General features: G+C 41.7%; 1 protein-coding gene across 1 annotated transcript; it reads right to left on the bottom strand.

The window, feature by feature from the left end:
* Positions 1-3,088: 3,088 nt before the first annotated feature.
* On the bottom strand, positions 3,089-16,855 carry GCSAM (germinal center associated signaling and motility). Its single transcript, XM_065876885.1, has 6 exons — positions 16,827-16,855; positions 13,953-14,027; positions 11,669-11,713; positions 10,293-10,339; positions 4,234-4,262; positions 3,089-3,355 (listed from the first exon to the last, which is right to left on the bottom strand). Exons 1-6 carry the CDS (start codon positions 16,853-16,855, stop codon positions 3,089-3,091), a joined length of 492 nt encoding a protein of 163 aa, XP_065732957.1.
* Positions 16,856-17,604: the final 749 nt, after the last annotated feature.

Below are 17,604 nucleotides of genomic sequence, written 5' to 3'. Positions count from 1 at the left end.
ACTCAGTAGGTTGGCTTGGAAAAGAACAGAGTCAGATAAATGTAAACAGAATCTCCTTTTTCTCTGAAGGCTCCTGTGGAATCTTGGGGACTCAACTTTCCTGTTCTACCTATGCCTTTCCATTCCTGAGCATATTTGAAGCATCTGTCACCCAAGGTTGTCTTAAAAACGCGAGGATTTGAATTTATTTGTTGTCAACGGTAGGTTTTCCTGACCTGTCTTTGTCTTTTTCTTGTACCTCTCTTCTGTTCTACGTAAGAATTTATTCACAGACTAAGACTATTTATAGCTACTAGTATGAACTTAAAGCGGAAACCACAAAGCCTGCGGGTACTGCATAAAATATGCCTCTGTGAACTTAGGCTATGTATAGTTTTAAGATCAACATCAGGGAGGGGAATTTTCTGATTATATATGTGACTTAAGGGACCAATTTAAATCCTCAGTCTCAGTTTCTTATCAAGAACAGGAATTCTTTAACTTAGGGGTTGCATCCCCAACCCCTTGAAATTGTATACAGATATTTGTGTGTGTGTGTGAATGTACATTTTCTGTAAAGAGGGTACCCTGCTTTCATCAGAAATCCTGAAATCTATGGAAAATAGATCAGCATTATATACAGCCCTAGTAGGTATTTCAAAGCACTCCCAAAGGGTTCTCTCGCTCAAAAATAATTCCCTTTCAGAATCCCTCTAAATTTCATTATAAGAACAATTTTCTTTGTTTAAGCATTTATACTTAACATGTTCCCTATAAAACATATTTGGGACAAGTAATTGTTTCATGGGGTAAGACTCAAACAACTACAACTTATCATGTTGTACCAAGAATATTTAAACCAATCAACTGCCACAGTGGTCCAACGTCCAAGTGAAAAATCCCAGTGTAAACCCCAGCAATTTTGTGTTTCTGCCTCTCTGGAAGACTGCCAGGTGGCCCTGCATCACCAGGCCCATCAGCACATGTTCTTCTATAGACATCATGAAGAGTTTTGTATCTCTTTACTCTTTGATATCATTTGTTCAGAATCTGTGACAGGTGATGTACATACATTGAATATACTCCTCCTGCTTATGGGTGATGGAACTGAGCCTCCAATCTACATGTTCAAGTTTTCAGAGGGAGGAAGAATGGGAATCAGGATTCGAATCATCGATTATCTGACTCCAGTATCCACATTCTTTGCCCTAAGCCATGTTACGTCTTGTACTGTATTCCCTGCTATCATGCCTGTCTCCTTTTGAACTTGAGTGAATCCTGGCCAAAGGTCAAAGTTAGGATTCCATGTTGAAGGATTTTGCAAAAAATTGGAAGTTAGTGGAGTATAAGATATTAAGATGTGATTGGCTCTTAGATCAAGACCATCAACTGGCTGAAGTCTCAGCAAACCTGTGTTGACACATCCAACCTTAAGCCACTGGATTTATCCCTGCTGGGCCCCTAGCACACTTTAAATAGCAAAATTATTTAACTTCGGTTCGGTTGGGGAACAAAACAGTAATTAAACGCCTAATGCATCTACTGCTTATCTCAACAAACTTTTTACTATTGGAACACCCCTAAAAATTCGGACAATAGCTATGGGTTAAATAAAACAGGAAGTTGAGAACGCAGGTGTGCATATAGAAATAGTCTAATTTGCTAATTCTTCTTGCTCTCACCCTAATTTTTGGTTTAATATTTCCATACCATTTTATTGGTACTAGCTCTTATGGGTTACACCAATACCCAAACACACTTTTGTTTAGTTTATCTATAGTTATGATTATTTAAGGAAGGGGTCTGCAAACTTTTTTTCTGAAAAGGGCCCCAAAATAAATCTTTTTGGTTTTGCAGGACCTACAGTGTACATCACAACCTTTCACCTCTTCTGAGGTTGAGAAGCCACAGACAAATGAGCCATAGACAAATGAGCGGGCTGTGGGCCAGTGACGTTTTATTTACCAAAACAGCGAGTCGGCCACATTTGGCCTGTGGGCCATAGTGTGCTGACCCCTGTTTTAGGGGATAGGCATAATTGTAGAAACACTAAAAGAAAGATAAGGGAAAATAAATAATATGGGCATAGGGAGAAATGCTCATTAGAGAAGAGGGGTGTGTGTGTGTGTGTGATTTTTCCAGTGTGGACACTATTCATAGTTTATACGTGGCATATTATTTAACACATACATGCACCCTGTAGTAGAGGCCCTTCTATGTAGTATATTGGCAGAGCACTGAATTGGAAGCCAGGAAATCAGGCTCTAGGTAAAGTTCTGCCACTCACTTGAAATGTTGCATTGAGCTAGTTATCCTCTTTGAGCCAGAAAAAATAATGGGATTAAAGGATCTCCAACGATCTACTCTATCCTTCTCTGATGCTAGGATTTTCCTAAGATTTCTAGGGAGAAATACAAAGTTAAAAATTATGGATTAAAAATATATAAAAAATATATAAAAACTTGGCCTGGAACTTACTAATTCAACCCATGTAACCAGCCACACCACCAGAGCCAATGAGTCAAAGGACGCTCTGCGAAGGCCACTGCTTAGAGGTGTGGAGTAAGAGCAACGCCACAGGTGCCCACCCGGAAGGCTATGAGTGAGAAGCTGGGTCTACACACATGTGTGGAATGAGGACTCCCCTTTGGGTGCACTTACTATGATGGGTGAAGCTTCCCTGTGACTTCAGAGGACAGTCATGTGGACATTTTATAGGAAGAACCTGAACAGAGGAGCAGGGGACCAGGGAGTTCTTCCCACCACTGAGTAGAATGGCCCATTTCTTAAAGCCACTTAGAACCAAAGATGGTCACTTCCTTCTCAGAGAGTGGGTGTTTGGTATAGTTGGTTGATCTTTGGATGTTGGACATCGAGAAGGATCTAGGAGGCCCTGAGGCTTGCAAACTACATTCTCCAGTGACGCCAATAGAAAGGGCCGTTGTGTGTGTGTTGAGGGGGAGATAAGCTGAAAGAGCTTTGTGCCCCATGCCTGCTTCAACCAGAGCTCCCCAACCCTGGCTTTTATTTGCTTGTATTAAGTGCTGATCCAATCACTTCATTAGAAATGAGAAGATTGAGCCTGAGAAGGGGGCATAAGTGGATGTGGCTATATCAGGGAGTCAGAGAAGATTCTACTGGGCATAAGAAGTTTATATTCATCTTCTGGGGAGGACGGACGCCTAGGGGCGGAAGGCACACGAAGAAGCGAATACTCAGTCCCGTTTCCGTCCAGCGACTCTCTGGGTCTCTCAGCCTCGAGGGAAACGTTCTCATAGCACCCCTCAGCAGCGTTCCCTGATGGCCTTTTCCCGAGGATGCTGTGGTTGATGAGGGTGTAGCACAGATCCTCCGAGGAGCCCTGGTCAGCCTCCTCCTGCTGGTCAAAGGACAGCCATCATCAAGACCTGGCCTCTTGCCATTCCCTTTATACTTCGTCTCAACAGAGGTTCAGCCTTGGGCAAAGTCTGTCTTCCACAGCCGCTTCCCTTCCATCTCCTGTGTCTGGTTTTCCTAAATGGCTGCCCCAGCCCAACCACTAGCCCAAGCTGCCAGAGAGCTCAGCCTACTCAGGCATGCATTCTCTGCCCCACGTCCCAGAGTGACCCCAGACTACACTACGTAATTCCCAAAGTCTCAGGACCCTGGGGCTGCTCCTTCTTATATAAGAGAACAATCCGAAGACACCTTAAAGTGCTTGGGTTACGATATTTAACCACCCATTCTAGAGATATCTGCATTATTAAAAAGAGAATCCACTTAAGAAAAGGTCTCATTCAGTGAAATCTCAGGAGATAAAAAGCAAAACAGCAAGGTACAGGAGAAAGAGCGTGGATTTGGGAGCGAGACTTGTTTTTGAATCATGCCCCTGCCATCTTGTCGGCTGTCCGGCTTTGAGGGAACATCACTTGATGTCTCAGTTTTCTCATCTGTAAAATGGGTAGGAAAATAATAGTGCAAATCTTACAGGGTCGTTGTGACAGTTACATGAGATGATGCGTGTGAAGGGCTCAGCCCACTGCATGGCATAAACCAAGTACTCACTAAATATTAGTTCCTTTCAATAAATTGTGCAACAGAGATGGCTGTTGCTTCTGCCGTCAGGCTCTGCATATGTCCCTGGGCTCACAAGCACTGGTGTCTAAAGAACTCAATATTAAGGTCAGAAGGGGTGTTGGAGGTCTTCTCCTGCTAGCTGAGGTGTCTGCATTTCTACTGTCATGTCAGAAAAAGTCTCAGAAATGTTTGCATTACCTGGATGGGAGCGGATGATGTTTCTTCATCTGGAGAAAGAAAACACACATTTCAGGTCATGGGGAGATTTCTGGGAGGGGAGGAGAGGAACACTGAAAGAGAAGCAACCAGAGAATCAAGGAACAGCAGGGGTAGTCTTCCTCAGGCTAGCCTGATCTTCAACTCCCTGGGGAGTGACAGGGCCATCCAGACAAGAAACAGCCAGAGCTGTGCTGAGATGCTGAGTGGACGGAAACACATTCAGTGGGTCTTTGGATAGGAAATCACACTTCCCTCCCTTCCTCACTCCTTTCCTTCTCTGTCCTTCCTTCCCTAAAATTTGTTGCGTCTACCCTGTACCAGGAACTGGAGAGACAAAGAAGAATCAGACAGTCCTTGTCCTCAAGGGGCTCACAGGCAAGCATAGGAGGCAGACAAGGACCTAAGAGAGATCCACAGTGCAGAGGAAAGCTGTCGTTTCTACTGTAGGTGACAGGGGATGATGGCAGTGTGGAAGCTGGTGCTCAGGGAAAGCTTTACAGAGAAAGAAACTCTTAAACTGAGCATTTCCGTTTTTGAGACTGCTGGCAGAAACAAACATAAGCAGACCAATTTTTCAAAAGCCAGTGTACTTAAAACCAGCTGGCTCTGGCCACTCAGCAAAGAGGCAAACACACTAGCTGAATAAGCAAACATGAGAATTCACAGAGAAGCCTCAGGATATCACCCTACGTGGGAGGTGGTTGTGCTGGTTGTTCCCTCAGTACTGACGTTCCAGATTCTCACATCTCTGTAAATTCCCCTGGCTATCTAGGACTTCCGTGACTATCACTGTAAGAAAAGGGTCTGTGGGGATCCAAGATGGTGGCGTAGGAAGACCCTACAATCAGCACCTCCCATGGACACACCAAATCTACACCTACATATAGAGCAATTCTTTCTGAAGAAGAACTGAGGGCTGACTGAACAGCTTTGCACAATGACAGAAGGACCAAATAGAGATGGGTAGGAAAGACGGTACGGACAGGAACCCCATCCTTGACACAGCAACTTGCAGGAGGGAGGGGTATCACTGAGGGGACCATGCGTACATTCCCCTCCCCCTCCGGGGGGGGCACAGCAATAAGAATAGCGGTTTAAAAGGCACCTAGACTCTATGTGAAGAAATCCATTTACTACCCCTAGAGCATCTGCCAAATGGGCAGGCAACTACTGGCACACTCCTCAGGTTCAAAGGCACTGGAGAGCACCATTTTTTGCATTCCTCCACCTTGATAGCACAGTTGGGAACGTAGTCCAGGTGCTCCAGCCAGGCTCCCAAGATTGCCCCTGCAGACTCCAGGCCCACAGAAGCTCCAGCCATCCCCCAAAAGCAACACCAGGGGGGTGCACTCCAGCTCTCCACCCCCGACTCCTACCCCAGCTCCAGCCATCCCACCAAAGCTGCCCAGCACATACAGTCTACACAGAGGCTACTCCTGCACAAGGCCATGACTGCAAGACTGGAAGAGGTAGCTGTTTTGACTAATTCATAGAAACAAACACAGGAAATCAAACAAAACGAGGAGACAGAGAAATGTTCTAAATGAAAGAACAAAATCACCCCCCCGATACAAACCCTAATGAAATGAAGATAAGTCATTTACCTGATAGAGTTCAAAACAATGATCATAAAGATGCTGACCAAGCTCAGGAGAAGAATGGAGGAACACAGTGAAAACCTCCACAGGGAATTCGAAAATGTAAGAAAGAAAACCAATCGGAGATGAAGAATGCTATGACTGGAATGAAAAGTACACTAGAGGGAATCAACAACAGATTAGATGATACAGAGGAAAGGATCAGTGATGGGAAGACAGAAGAGTGGAAATCACTCAATGAGAACAGCAAAAGGCAAAAAAGAATTTTTTAAAATGAGGGTAGTTTAAGGAATCTCTGGGAAAAACATCAAGCAAACTAACATTCACATTATAGGGGTTCCTGAAGGAGAAGAGTGAGAGAAAGAGGCAGAAAATGTATTTAAAGAAATAATGGCTGAAAACTTCCCTAATCTGGGGAAGGAAGCAGACATCCAGGTCCAGGAAGCAACAAGATGAACCCAAAGAGATCCACACCAAGACATATCATAATTAAAATGGCAAAAGTTAAAGAGAGAAAAGGCAGCAAGAAAAAAAACAAGTCACATCAAGGGAGCTCTTATAAGACCATGAGCTGATTTTTTAGCAGAAACTTTGCAGGCCAGAGGGGAGTGGCATGATATATTTAAAGTGATGAAAGGAAAAACCTTAACAACCCAAGAAAACTCTACCCAGCAAGGTTATTATTCAGAATTGAAAGAGAGGTAAAATTTCCCAGACAAGCAAAAACTAAAGGAGTTTATCACCACTAGACTGGCCTTACAGGAAATGTTTAAGGCTCTTCTTTAAGCAGAAAAGAAAAGATTATAACTAAAAATAAGACACTGTATGAAAGAAAATATCTCACTGGTAAAGGCAAATATATTTTAAAGCCAGTGGAACAGCCGCTTAAGAAGCTAGTATGAAGGTTAAAAGACCAAAGTAGTAAAATCGACTGTAACTGCAATAAGAAGTTAAGGGATATACAGAATAAAAATGTGAAATATGATGACAATAACATAAACATAGGTGGGGAGCAGTAAAAATGTAGTGCTTTTAGGATGTATTCAAACAAGTAACTATCAATCAGCTTAAAACTAACGAGATATATATATATATATATATATAGAGAGAGAGAGAGAGAGAGAGAGAGAGAGAGAGAGACACACACACACACACAAACAATCACAAGAGACAACTACAAGTAAGCCAACAAACTGGACAATCTAGAAGAGATGGATAATTCCTAGAAACATCCAATCTTCCAAGAATGATTCAGAAAGAAAGAGAAAAAATGAACAGACCAATTACTAGTATCAGTAGAATCAGTAATCAAAAAACTCCCAACAAACAAAAGGTTAGGGTGAGACGGCTTCACAGGTGAATTCTACCAAACATTTAAAGAAGAGTTAATACCTAGTCTTCTCAAACTCTTCTAAAATATTGAATGCTTCCACGCTCATTTTACAAGGCCTGCATTACCCTGATACCAAAACCAGACAGATACCACAGAAAAAAAAAAAAGGTACAGGCCAATATCCCTGATAAACTGAGATGCAAAAATCCTCAACAAAATATTAACAAACCAAATTCAACAATATGTCAAAAGGATCATACACTGTGGTCAAGTGGAATTTATTCCAGGGATGCAAGGATAATTCAATATCCACAAATCAATCAATGTGATACACCACGTTAACAAAATGAAGGATAAAAATCATATGATCACCTCAATAGATGCAGACAAAGCATTTGACAAAATTTAACATCTATTTATGATAAAAACTCTCAACAAACTGAATATAGAGGGAATATGCCTCAGCATAAAGGTCATATACATCAAGCTCACAGCGACATCACACTTGATGAGAAGCTGAAATCTTTTCCTTTAAGATCAGAAACAAGACAAGTATGCCCAACACTTACCACTTTTATTCAACATAATATTGGAAGTCTAGCCCCAGCAACCAGACAAGAAAAAGAGATAAAGGGCATGCAAATTAGAAGGGAAAAAGTAAAACTATCACTCTTTGCAGATGATATAATACTATATATAGAAAACCCTAGGGCTTCCCTGGTGGCGCAGTGGTTGAGAGTCCGCCTGCCGATGCAGGGGACACGGGTTTGTGCCCCGGTCCGGGAAGGTCCCACATGCCGTGAAGCGGCTGGACCCATGAGCCGTGGCCGCTGAGCCTGTGCTCCGCAACGGGAGAGGCCACAACAGTGAGAGGCCCGCGTACCGCAAAAAAAAAAAAAAAAAAAAAACAAAACTATTAGAGCTAATAAATTCAGTAAAGTTGCAGGATACAAAATTAACATACAGAAATCTGTTGCACTTCTATATATTAGTAACAAGCTATCAGAAAGAGAAATTAAGAAAACAATCCTATTTACAATTGTATCAAGAAGAATAAAATACCTAGAATAAATCTAACCCAGGAGGTAAAAGACTTGTACTCTGAAAACTATAAGACATAGATGAAAGAAATTGAAGACCACGCACAAAAAATGGAAAGATATACTGTGCTCGTGGATTGGTAAAACTAATACTGTTTTTCACAGAACTTGAATAAATGATCCTAAAGTTTGTATGAAACCTCAAAAGATGCAGAATAGCCAAGCAGTCTTGAGAAAAGAAAAGCAAAGCTGGAGGTACCATGCTTGGTGATTTCAAACTATATTACACTACTATAGTATGCTATTACTATAGTAGTACTATGGTACAAATACTATACTACTATACTGGATATTATTAAAAAGACAACAAATAACAACTGTTGTCAAGGATGTGGAGAAATGGGAATTTTTTGCACTGTTGGTGGGACTGTAAAATGCTTCAACCTCTATGGAAAACAGTATGGAGTTTCCTCAAAAAATTAAATATACAACTACCATACGATCCAGCAATTCCACTTCTGAGTATTGATCTGAAGAAAACAAAAGAACGAATTTGAAAAGATATATGCACCCCAATGTTCATTGCAGCATTGTTTACAACGGCCAAGACAGGGAAGCAACCTAAGTGACCCTCAGTAGATGAATGGATAAAGAAGATGTGGTATATGTATATACAATGAAATATTACGCAGCCATAAAGACAATGAAATCTTGCCATTTGCAGCAACATGGATGAATCTAGAGGGTATTATGCTGAGTGAAATAAGTCAGACAGAGAAGAAAAATATCATATGATTTCACTTATATGTAGAATCTAAAAAACAAAACAAATGAACAAACGTAACAAAATAGAAACAGACTCATAGATACTGAGGACAAACTGGTGGTTACCAGAGGGGAGGGGGCAGGGGTGTGAGTTAATAGTTGGCGGAGATTAAGAGGTACAAACATCCAGTTATAAAATAAATAAGTCATGAGAACATAATATGCAGTATGGGGAATATTGTGAATAGTACTATAATAATTTTGTATGGTGATGGTATATTATATATATTTGATATATATGGTATATATATCAAATCACTACGTTGTGCCCCTGAAACTAGTGTAACGTTATACGTCAATAGCTTCAATAAAATTTAAAAAAAACTAAAAGGGTCTGTGAGTTTCAGCATTAGAGGTCTTATTTCTACCATTAGAGGTCTATTTCTATTCCTGTTTTGCTGTGATGGAGATTGGGGTTTCCTGCTCCCACAATTCCCCTGGGTGAAAAGGCTAGGGGTAGGAGGGCTGTATGATATTTTTACACACCAATAGGGCTCGTTTTTCAGAGTCAGAGTGAATGAACCAGGCTCTCCTCTTTAAACCCAGGAAGGCAAAGGCAAAACTCATTTGTTTTTCTTCTTTAGAAACGTTGTGGCCTGTCCTCAGGCCTGTACTTCCTTTGCTTCCCCCCTTACACGTGACACTCTTCACCACCCTCTCCTTCAAATGCTTTTCTTTCCTTAACTTTAGCCCTGTTCAGTCACCAGAGACCGTTGCATCAGCCTCCTAAGTGGTCTTCCAGCATCCGCTCTTGTCACTCCTTCCTACAATCTGTTCTCTGCACAGCAGACTGGGTGATGTCTTTAATGCAAATGTGGTCATACTTGGCCCTTGTTTAAAGCCTTTCAGTGCCTCCTGTAGCTCTCAAGACAAAAACCCTAACCCTAAACTTGACCCCAAGGCCCTGCCCCTCCTCTGTGCTCTCTGTGCCCACACTGGCCTCATTGCAGTTCCTTACATGTGCCTCACACCTCCACCTTTTGCTTTTATTGTTCCCTTTTAACTCCTTCAGCCTGCAGACCTCGGGAAATAACAGAAGGCTATGGAGATGGATAAGCCTGTTCTTGCCTCAATGAGCTCCCAATTTAGTGGAGAAAAAGAGACACGCAATTGAACAAATTGCAGCAAATCTGTGAGTGTTATACTAGAAATATGCCCAAGGAGCTTTGGGAGCAGAGGGAAGGGGCAGCTTGGAAACCTAAGTCTATCAAAAGTAAAAATGATGTGAAAGCAATGACTTACTTTGCTTTGGGGAGTCTTGTCTCACTTTAAAAATGTGCATTTTTTTCCTATAAAAGAAAAGGAAAAGAAATCAGTTGCTTTAATATTCAGAAACTCTCAAAGGGAGTTACACTCAACTATAAAAACTTATGCTTAACTCATTTGTTAAAGTTATAAGCCTCTTATAATACCGCCTTCAGCCAGAGAAATAAAAGGATAGGAAAAAGAAAAAATTAAAGATAAGACGGAATAGAAATCTACTCCTTTGCGTTTCGCTCTCTCCCTTTTTCTCCTTCCTCCTCCTTTTTCTGAGGCTGGTATGGAATTGATTTATAGATGGAGAACTATGGTTATGTTATATATAAGTTTTTTTTTTATTGGCTGCTTTGGGTCTTCGTTGCTGTGCGCGGGCTTTCTCTAGTTGCGGTGAGCACGGGCTACTCTTCGTTGCGGTGTGCGGGCTTGTCACTGCGATGGCTTCTCTTGTTGTGGCTCATGGGCTCTAGAGCGCAGGCTCAGTAGTTGTGGTACACGGGCTTAGTTGCTCTACGGCATGTGGAGTCTTCCAGGACCAGGGCTTGAACCCGTGTCCCCTGCATTGGCAGGTGGATTCTTAACCACTGCGCCACCAGGGCAGTCCCCTCTACATAACTTTTTGGAGAGGTTTTTTTCTGACAAAATTTCAATTTCTTTTATATCAAGGAGCCATTGTTATATCTAATCCCAACCTCAGTCCCAATCTATGATATCCAAACAAACAAGCAAGCAATCAAGCAAGCAATCAAACACCTCCCGTATGAGCACAGAGGTGACTTCACTGTACTGATGACCCTTGGAAAAACACATTATAAATATAATGGCAGCCAGTTATCATCACAGGAGACAAGGACAGCATCTGCTCTAAGGAGAATGACCATATGTCCTGGTTTATACAGACAGTTTAGTTAACATTGTTATCAATCATTTAGTGACACTTAACTATTTTTAGCCTCCTTTTCACTCGCAAAAGTTTCCCAGTTTGGACAATGAATTATATGGTCACCCTGGCTATACGTTCTCTGTGCAAGGGACAGAAGTGCATGCTTCTGTCCCAGGTAGACGCTGGGATTTGCAGTGTAATTAAGGGGCTTTTCTCTACATTGATAGCCAGTTTCATCCTTGCTTCTGAGGCTTTCCCGTTTGAAGAGTGTGTAGCCACCCATGAGACTATTGTTCCTGTTTCTTACCACACTCGAAGCATCACTTCCCTGACTGACTCTCAGATGATGGTGGCTGGGCTAGTGCCCAGCTTCCACTGTGGCCACAGACAGTGGATAATTCACAGGTAACTTACAGCAAATACCACATTGAAACTACACTTATAGGGAAATAACCCCTGAAAACAGTTCTCCACTCACCATGGAAGGCAGAAACACCCGTCAGCGATGTGGCAGTCCCAGCATCTAAAATACCCAAGAGATGACACAAATCACAAGTTTAGTTTCTGTAGCTTTGTTAGGGTGACTCTCTTCCCTTTGTCATTTCTGTAAAAACCCTTTTTTTTTTCTCCCCCAAGAGAATATTCATTCTAGGTGACTTGGACACATCTGTCATACTAGAATGGCTTCGTCCTCCCAGGACATTAACTGGACCTTTGGAAATATGACATTATCAACTCCTAATCAGAGAAGGAACTTTCTGCTGTGTTCCCAGCAAAGAAAAAAAGGCTTGCTTATCTCCAATTCCAGCGATTTATGTGGCCTCTTGTGATGAAGGACACACAGAGTTATCTCCAGGAGATCAACGTAAAAGTGTGTGGACATTTGAGAAATTTCTTCTAGGCATCGATTAGGCAATATTTATGTAGGATCCCGCTGCACTCTGAATTTCTCCTATTTACACTCTTATAATTTTCTGCTCACTTGTCTATATCCTACACTAGAAGGTGAGTTTCACAAGGTTGGGGACCATATTTGTCTGTTCATCATGGTATAGATTACCAGCATATGCCACAGTGTCTGGCACATAGTAAATATATTTTCAATAAGTATTTGATAAATGAAGGAGTGGCTAAGAACAGAGCAACTCTAACCGGCTCAGATCATCAGATCTGCCTTATTGACCTCAAGGTATAGCTATATAAACAGGACTTGTTATCTCTTTAATGGCAGAAAGGCTCAGGGTCTCTCTGCAGTCAGACATTGAGGCTAAGTCTGGACATCTTTCTGAACTGAGGCATGGTTAACTACCTACACGGTTGACTGGGAAAGGCCTTTATAAAGTACTGCATGTACCAGTAACACTATGCAAAAATGTTTGGAAAACACAAAAATATCTCCCCCAGTGTCTCTTGGCAAGGGCAGTGGAAGAGAGGCTGCTGCACTTGAGCTTGGCTGTGGGCGCCATCGTTCTGAGTCTTCTGACAGCTTCTGGGGTCTGTGTACCATTAGAGCCTTTGGGGCTGAGAGGTATAGCTGTAGTTCTTCCTCCTCTTCAGGCTTCGTGCAGGGTTCTTTAGCCCATTTGCTTATATCTCCTATTTCTGACATTAAAGAAACACCGGAAGGAAAGCACTAAATCACACTCATGCTAAGAAATCAGGTTCGCTTAGGAGATATGGGAGTAAGATGAAAGGAGATGATTAATTTTGCATGACTGGATCAATATCCCTGGACTCCCGGAGCCACAGTTTCTTTATGTGTAAAATGAGGATACTTATACCGCTTACTTCATGGAGTTGTAAGGGTCACATAAAGTTAAATATGCGCAAAAGCTATTTTCAAACTGACTAATTCCCCCAGTCAACTTTTCTGCGATATATTCTTGCATTTCAGTTTGGAGTTTTGGTCTGGGGTAGGTTCAGTCTACGTGCCAGCAATTCCAGGTTTCTGTCTCTTACACAAAGCTTCCCTGGCTTCAGTCTGCCCAGCACTCTCCCTTCTTCTAATGCCCAAGGCCCTTCCAGTCTGTTTCATCCTTTGGACTGTATACTTTAACCTAGGTCCAATGATACACACCAAATATTTGATCCTTAATTTGCACCGAAGAAAAGCACCCTGTTGGGGGGATGCCTGTGTAGGCTTTGGCTGTGTAGCTGCTTTTTAACTGATACTCTTTCAAAAGCTTCTCCTGAAACCATGGGGAAAGCGTAGATAACTCTTCAAGCCACGGAACAACTGGCTTTACCACACTTCGGGATTCTTGGATTCAGGGACGCTCGTTCCATATTTTAGCGATTCCCTGACACTCAAAAGGCCTGGTCAGAAAGGATTGATGAGGAAGACTTTGTTTAAGAGCATCAGGGTAACCACAAGTGTCTCTCTGCACAGCCTTTTCAACAATTGTAGCCATGTGGAGGATGTGATTACCTCAGGAATAGAAACTCAGAGCTTAAAGTGAAATGGCCAGGATGGAGCTGGAGCAGAAGGGTACATGAAATCGACAGACAAAGAGACAACAGGAAATAACGGTCTTCTTTCCAGCTGCTAGGAGTTACACTAGATTCCTAGCAAAACGGCACATCTTCTGTCCAAGGTTTCAGAGTGTTTTTGTCTTTTGTCTTGTCTTCACGTTTACTATCATTACAACTGCTGCTGCATCTAAGCAGGGTCCTCTGTTGGGGCGTATGTGAAGTCCAGGACCTGACAGACTTCATTCCTCACAGGCAAAGCCTGGGAGAAGTTTTGCTGGATTTGCTCTCACCTGGATGTTCTCTGTTTGGGGCTTTGATTTCTCAGATTCCAGGGTGTCTCTTGAGAGATCTGCTGCCACCCAAAACTCAACATATCAAGAATGAGCTAAGTCTTTCCTTTCCAGGCTTCCCACCTTGCTTGATACTTTTTCCAGCTTTCTTCATTTCTTCTATTTGTGTGTAACCCCAATTGCCTCGGCTTCCTCTTGTTGCCCTCCCATCTGTTAATACGCCCTTCTAAAGCATATACCTCAGTCTGTCCTTGATTTGACCTCCCCTCCATTGCCATAGAACAGCCCTCGCAACGTTCTCCAACAACTGCCGACAACCACCAGGCCCCAATCATTTGTTCCCAAATGTCCAGACAGCATCATGACAACTGCAAGAATATCAGTGTACAGAGAGGCTTATCCGCTCTATGCAGTTTCAGGGACTGTACACAGGAACCGAGAAGGGCACTGGCCTTGTCTCATGTAAATTGAAATTTTCACAGAAAGCACCAAGGCAGAGAACATGGGATAAAAGGGAAGGAAAGAATTAAATAAAGAAAATAAATTGGCTCACTCTTTGGGTTTCTGTATAACTATCTTTTTATTTGTGGGGAGTTTAGGGTATAGAGAAAAAGAAACTAAAAATTAAACACAATTTACTATGTGCTTACTATATATATATATATATATACACACATATATATGCACACACACTATAAATGCTACTTACTATTATATATATATTACTTACTATACATACTACTTCCTAAATGTAAATAACATATACATTTTCTATGTTATATTTCACTTAATCCCAGAATAAATCCATGAGGTAGGTATTATGGTTCTATGTCTTACCCATGAAGAAATTGAGGTTAAAAAATTTATGCAACTTGTCTGAGGACAAGTGGGAATAAGTGGGAGAAGCTGAGTTTGCTTCTGGCAGATTCATCCTCTGAAACTCTGAGCTCCTCTCATGAAGGGAATCGGTGCCATTCTGCCTGATGGTGGGAATTTCCCTGCCTTTTGTAACAAATTTGATCTGGAGAGACATGGTGGAGTGTGCTGACTGGATGATAACCAGGTGGTAAAGGTAAAGTTGAAAATAAGATCCAAGTAAATATAAGACTTTTGAGTATAGTCAGGAAGACATTTTAAGTCAGCATAGAAATGAAGATGCTGGGCCAACTGAGTAATTATGTAGAAAAATATGTATTTCTATCTGACACCATATAATGAATGTATGATGCTAAATGTAAAGCAATAAAACTATGAAAATTATACTGTGGATTTGTCTTATTTTGGGATGGGGAAATAATTTTAAGCATAAATTGGTAGAAACCAAAAAGCTTTCTAGATTTAATTCAATTATGTTTAAATATATAAGAAAAACATAAAAATTCTGTATGGTACAAGACACTCAGATTGGACAAAAATATTTTTGGTAATATTTATGAGAAAGGGCTAATTTCTTCAAAGTAAAAATAGCTTTTACAATCAATAAAACAAAGTAGACCAAAATCCAAAACAAAAGTGGGCAAAAGGCATATTAGCTCTTCACAGATGAAAAAATACACATCTCTGATACAGACAGTAAAATAAAGATAATGCTTCTAATGTTATAAGTAGTTATAACTGTGACTTCCCAGTTTATTTTCTTGTTTATACTTTATTTATTCTCCAATTTCTTTTACAACTAACATGTATTAATGTCACAATCCTTCACAGCCTCACTAAAGTTCTAAAATACAAAATTACAAATGTAACATCAATCATAACTTTCTCAGTCACATCATACCTGTATTTTGTTTTATTTTTCTTTTCAAGACAGTATTTATTTAGGTTTCCAGTCATTCATTCGGTGTTTATTGAGCGCCTACTATATGCCAGAAACAATGTTAGGAAACAGAAATTCAAAGATGAATAAGAAACAGTCTCTACTTTTGAGGACCTCACATCTAGACATAAAAATAGGGACTTATAATCTGATAGAAGAATGCTAAAGTTTCAGACTGAGGGCTGTAAGGATCTGAGGAAGAGAAGTCCCAGACAACACTCACCCTCAGGGAGGGCCGGGAGACATTCCTCGGGTTCACCAAACCTCCTTTTGGCAGGTGGCTTTTTAGATTCTATGTTCTAGCTCTCAATGGCATGAACTGAGCTCTGAGACACCAAACACAATCCTGTAAAGACCACCCCCCAACTCCCCAGCTAGCTCATTTTCTCCAAACCACCTCACTTTGTACCATAAGGATTCCCTTGTTTTGGATGGTACTAATTTTTAAAATGGCAGCTTTGACATTAATGAAGGTGATGGTCCAAAAAAAGAATATCTTCTAATTACTCTGTATCAGGTACTATGCTAACATCCCACACACCAAAACCCTCCAGCATAGGTATTGTGTTATTATTTCCAGTTATCATGAGGAAACTGAGGCCCAGAAAAGTTAAGCCAAGTTCTCTACCAATTTCAATGACCTCTGCTTACCTGTTGCAGGGAATGTGCACCAGGTAAGGTCTTATGCTATCAGGAAGCTTGCTGTTTATTTCGAACTTTAATAGTGACTAAAAGGGTGGTGGTGTCTTTAACCTCAGAAGAGCATACCCTCCGGGCCCCCAGAAAGTTTTTCCATTTCTTAGGGGGTAGTCTGTTGCACAGAACTTCCTTGATAAATTCTTGCCTTTCAGCTGTCCTCCACCAGCTGCTGATTGTGATTCTGGGGAGAAGGCCAACCTATAAAGAATTGAATGTGTTCTCTGGCACATAGTAGGCACTTCATTCTTGTCAGTCCCTCACCCAATTGCTTTCTCCCCAAGAGTAGACCTCTTTTTCTCTTTCTGGCTACATTGCCCAGACCCATCTCCTCTGCTCCCCATTAGGGAGTCTGGGCTCACCTGTTTTCCCTCAGCAGAGAGTTCCCCATCCTCTCAGTCCTCTTGGTGCCTTCCCCTTGGCTTGCCCTGTGTTCTGACAAGTGCTGCTCCTGACTTAGAGACAGGGCTGCATTGCTCAGCCACCAGGGCAGAGAGAGCTGTGAGGAGAGTATCCCTTTGAAGAGGAGAGGAGGAGCCCGGGGGGAGGAGATTCAGAAGTGCACACATGCACAACTTCCTAAAATGTCAGAGGCTGAACCAACTGGGTTATTGCCCTTAACCAGAAGTTGTTAGTCAATGAGAGTTTTGAACAAATGGGGAAGCCCCAACTGCAATTGTAAACAAGCCATGGGGGTTTTTCACCTCAGATGCCTGAGCTCATTAAAGCACTTTGTAGTCCTAGAAACATCAGACGGGGAGAACTTTGTTTTAAAACAAAAAAGCTTAAAAATCAAGCCATAGGGCTTCCCTGGTGGCGCAGTGGTTGAGAGTCCGCCTGCTGATGCAGGGGACACTGGTTCGGACCTTGGTCCGGGAAGATCCCACATGCCGCGGAGCGGCTGGGCCTGTGAGCCATGGCCGCTGAGCCTGTGCGTCCGGAGCCTGTGCTCCACAACGGGAGAGGCCACAAACAGTGAGAGGCCTATGTACGCAAAAAAAAAAAAAAAAAAAAAAAAAATCAAGCCATAGACCAGTAGAAAATATTAGCAAAACATACATCTGGTAAAAAGATTTGTATCCAAAGTGTGTAAAGAACTCTCAAAACTTACTAAGAATAGAGCAAACATCAAATAACAAA

Source organism: Phocoena phocoena, chromosome 4 (genome assembly GCF_963924675.1).
Source record: "Phocoena phocoena chromosome 4, mPhoPho1.1, whole genome shotgun sequence".
NCBI classification, from domain to species: Eukaryota; Metazoa; Chordata; class Mammalia; order Artiodactyla; family Phocoenidae; genus Phocoena; species Phocoena phocoena.
Note: the sequence above shows the minus strand (reverse complement) of the source record. Positions and strands in the feature narration are given on the sequence as shown.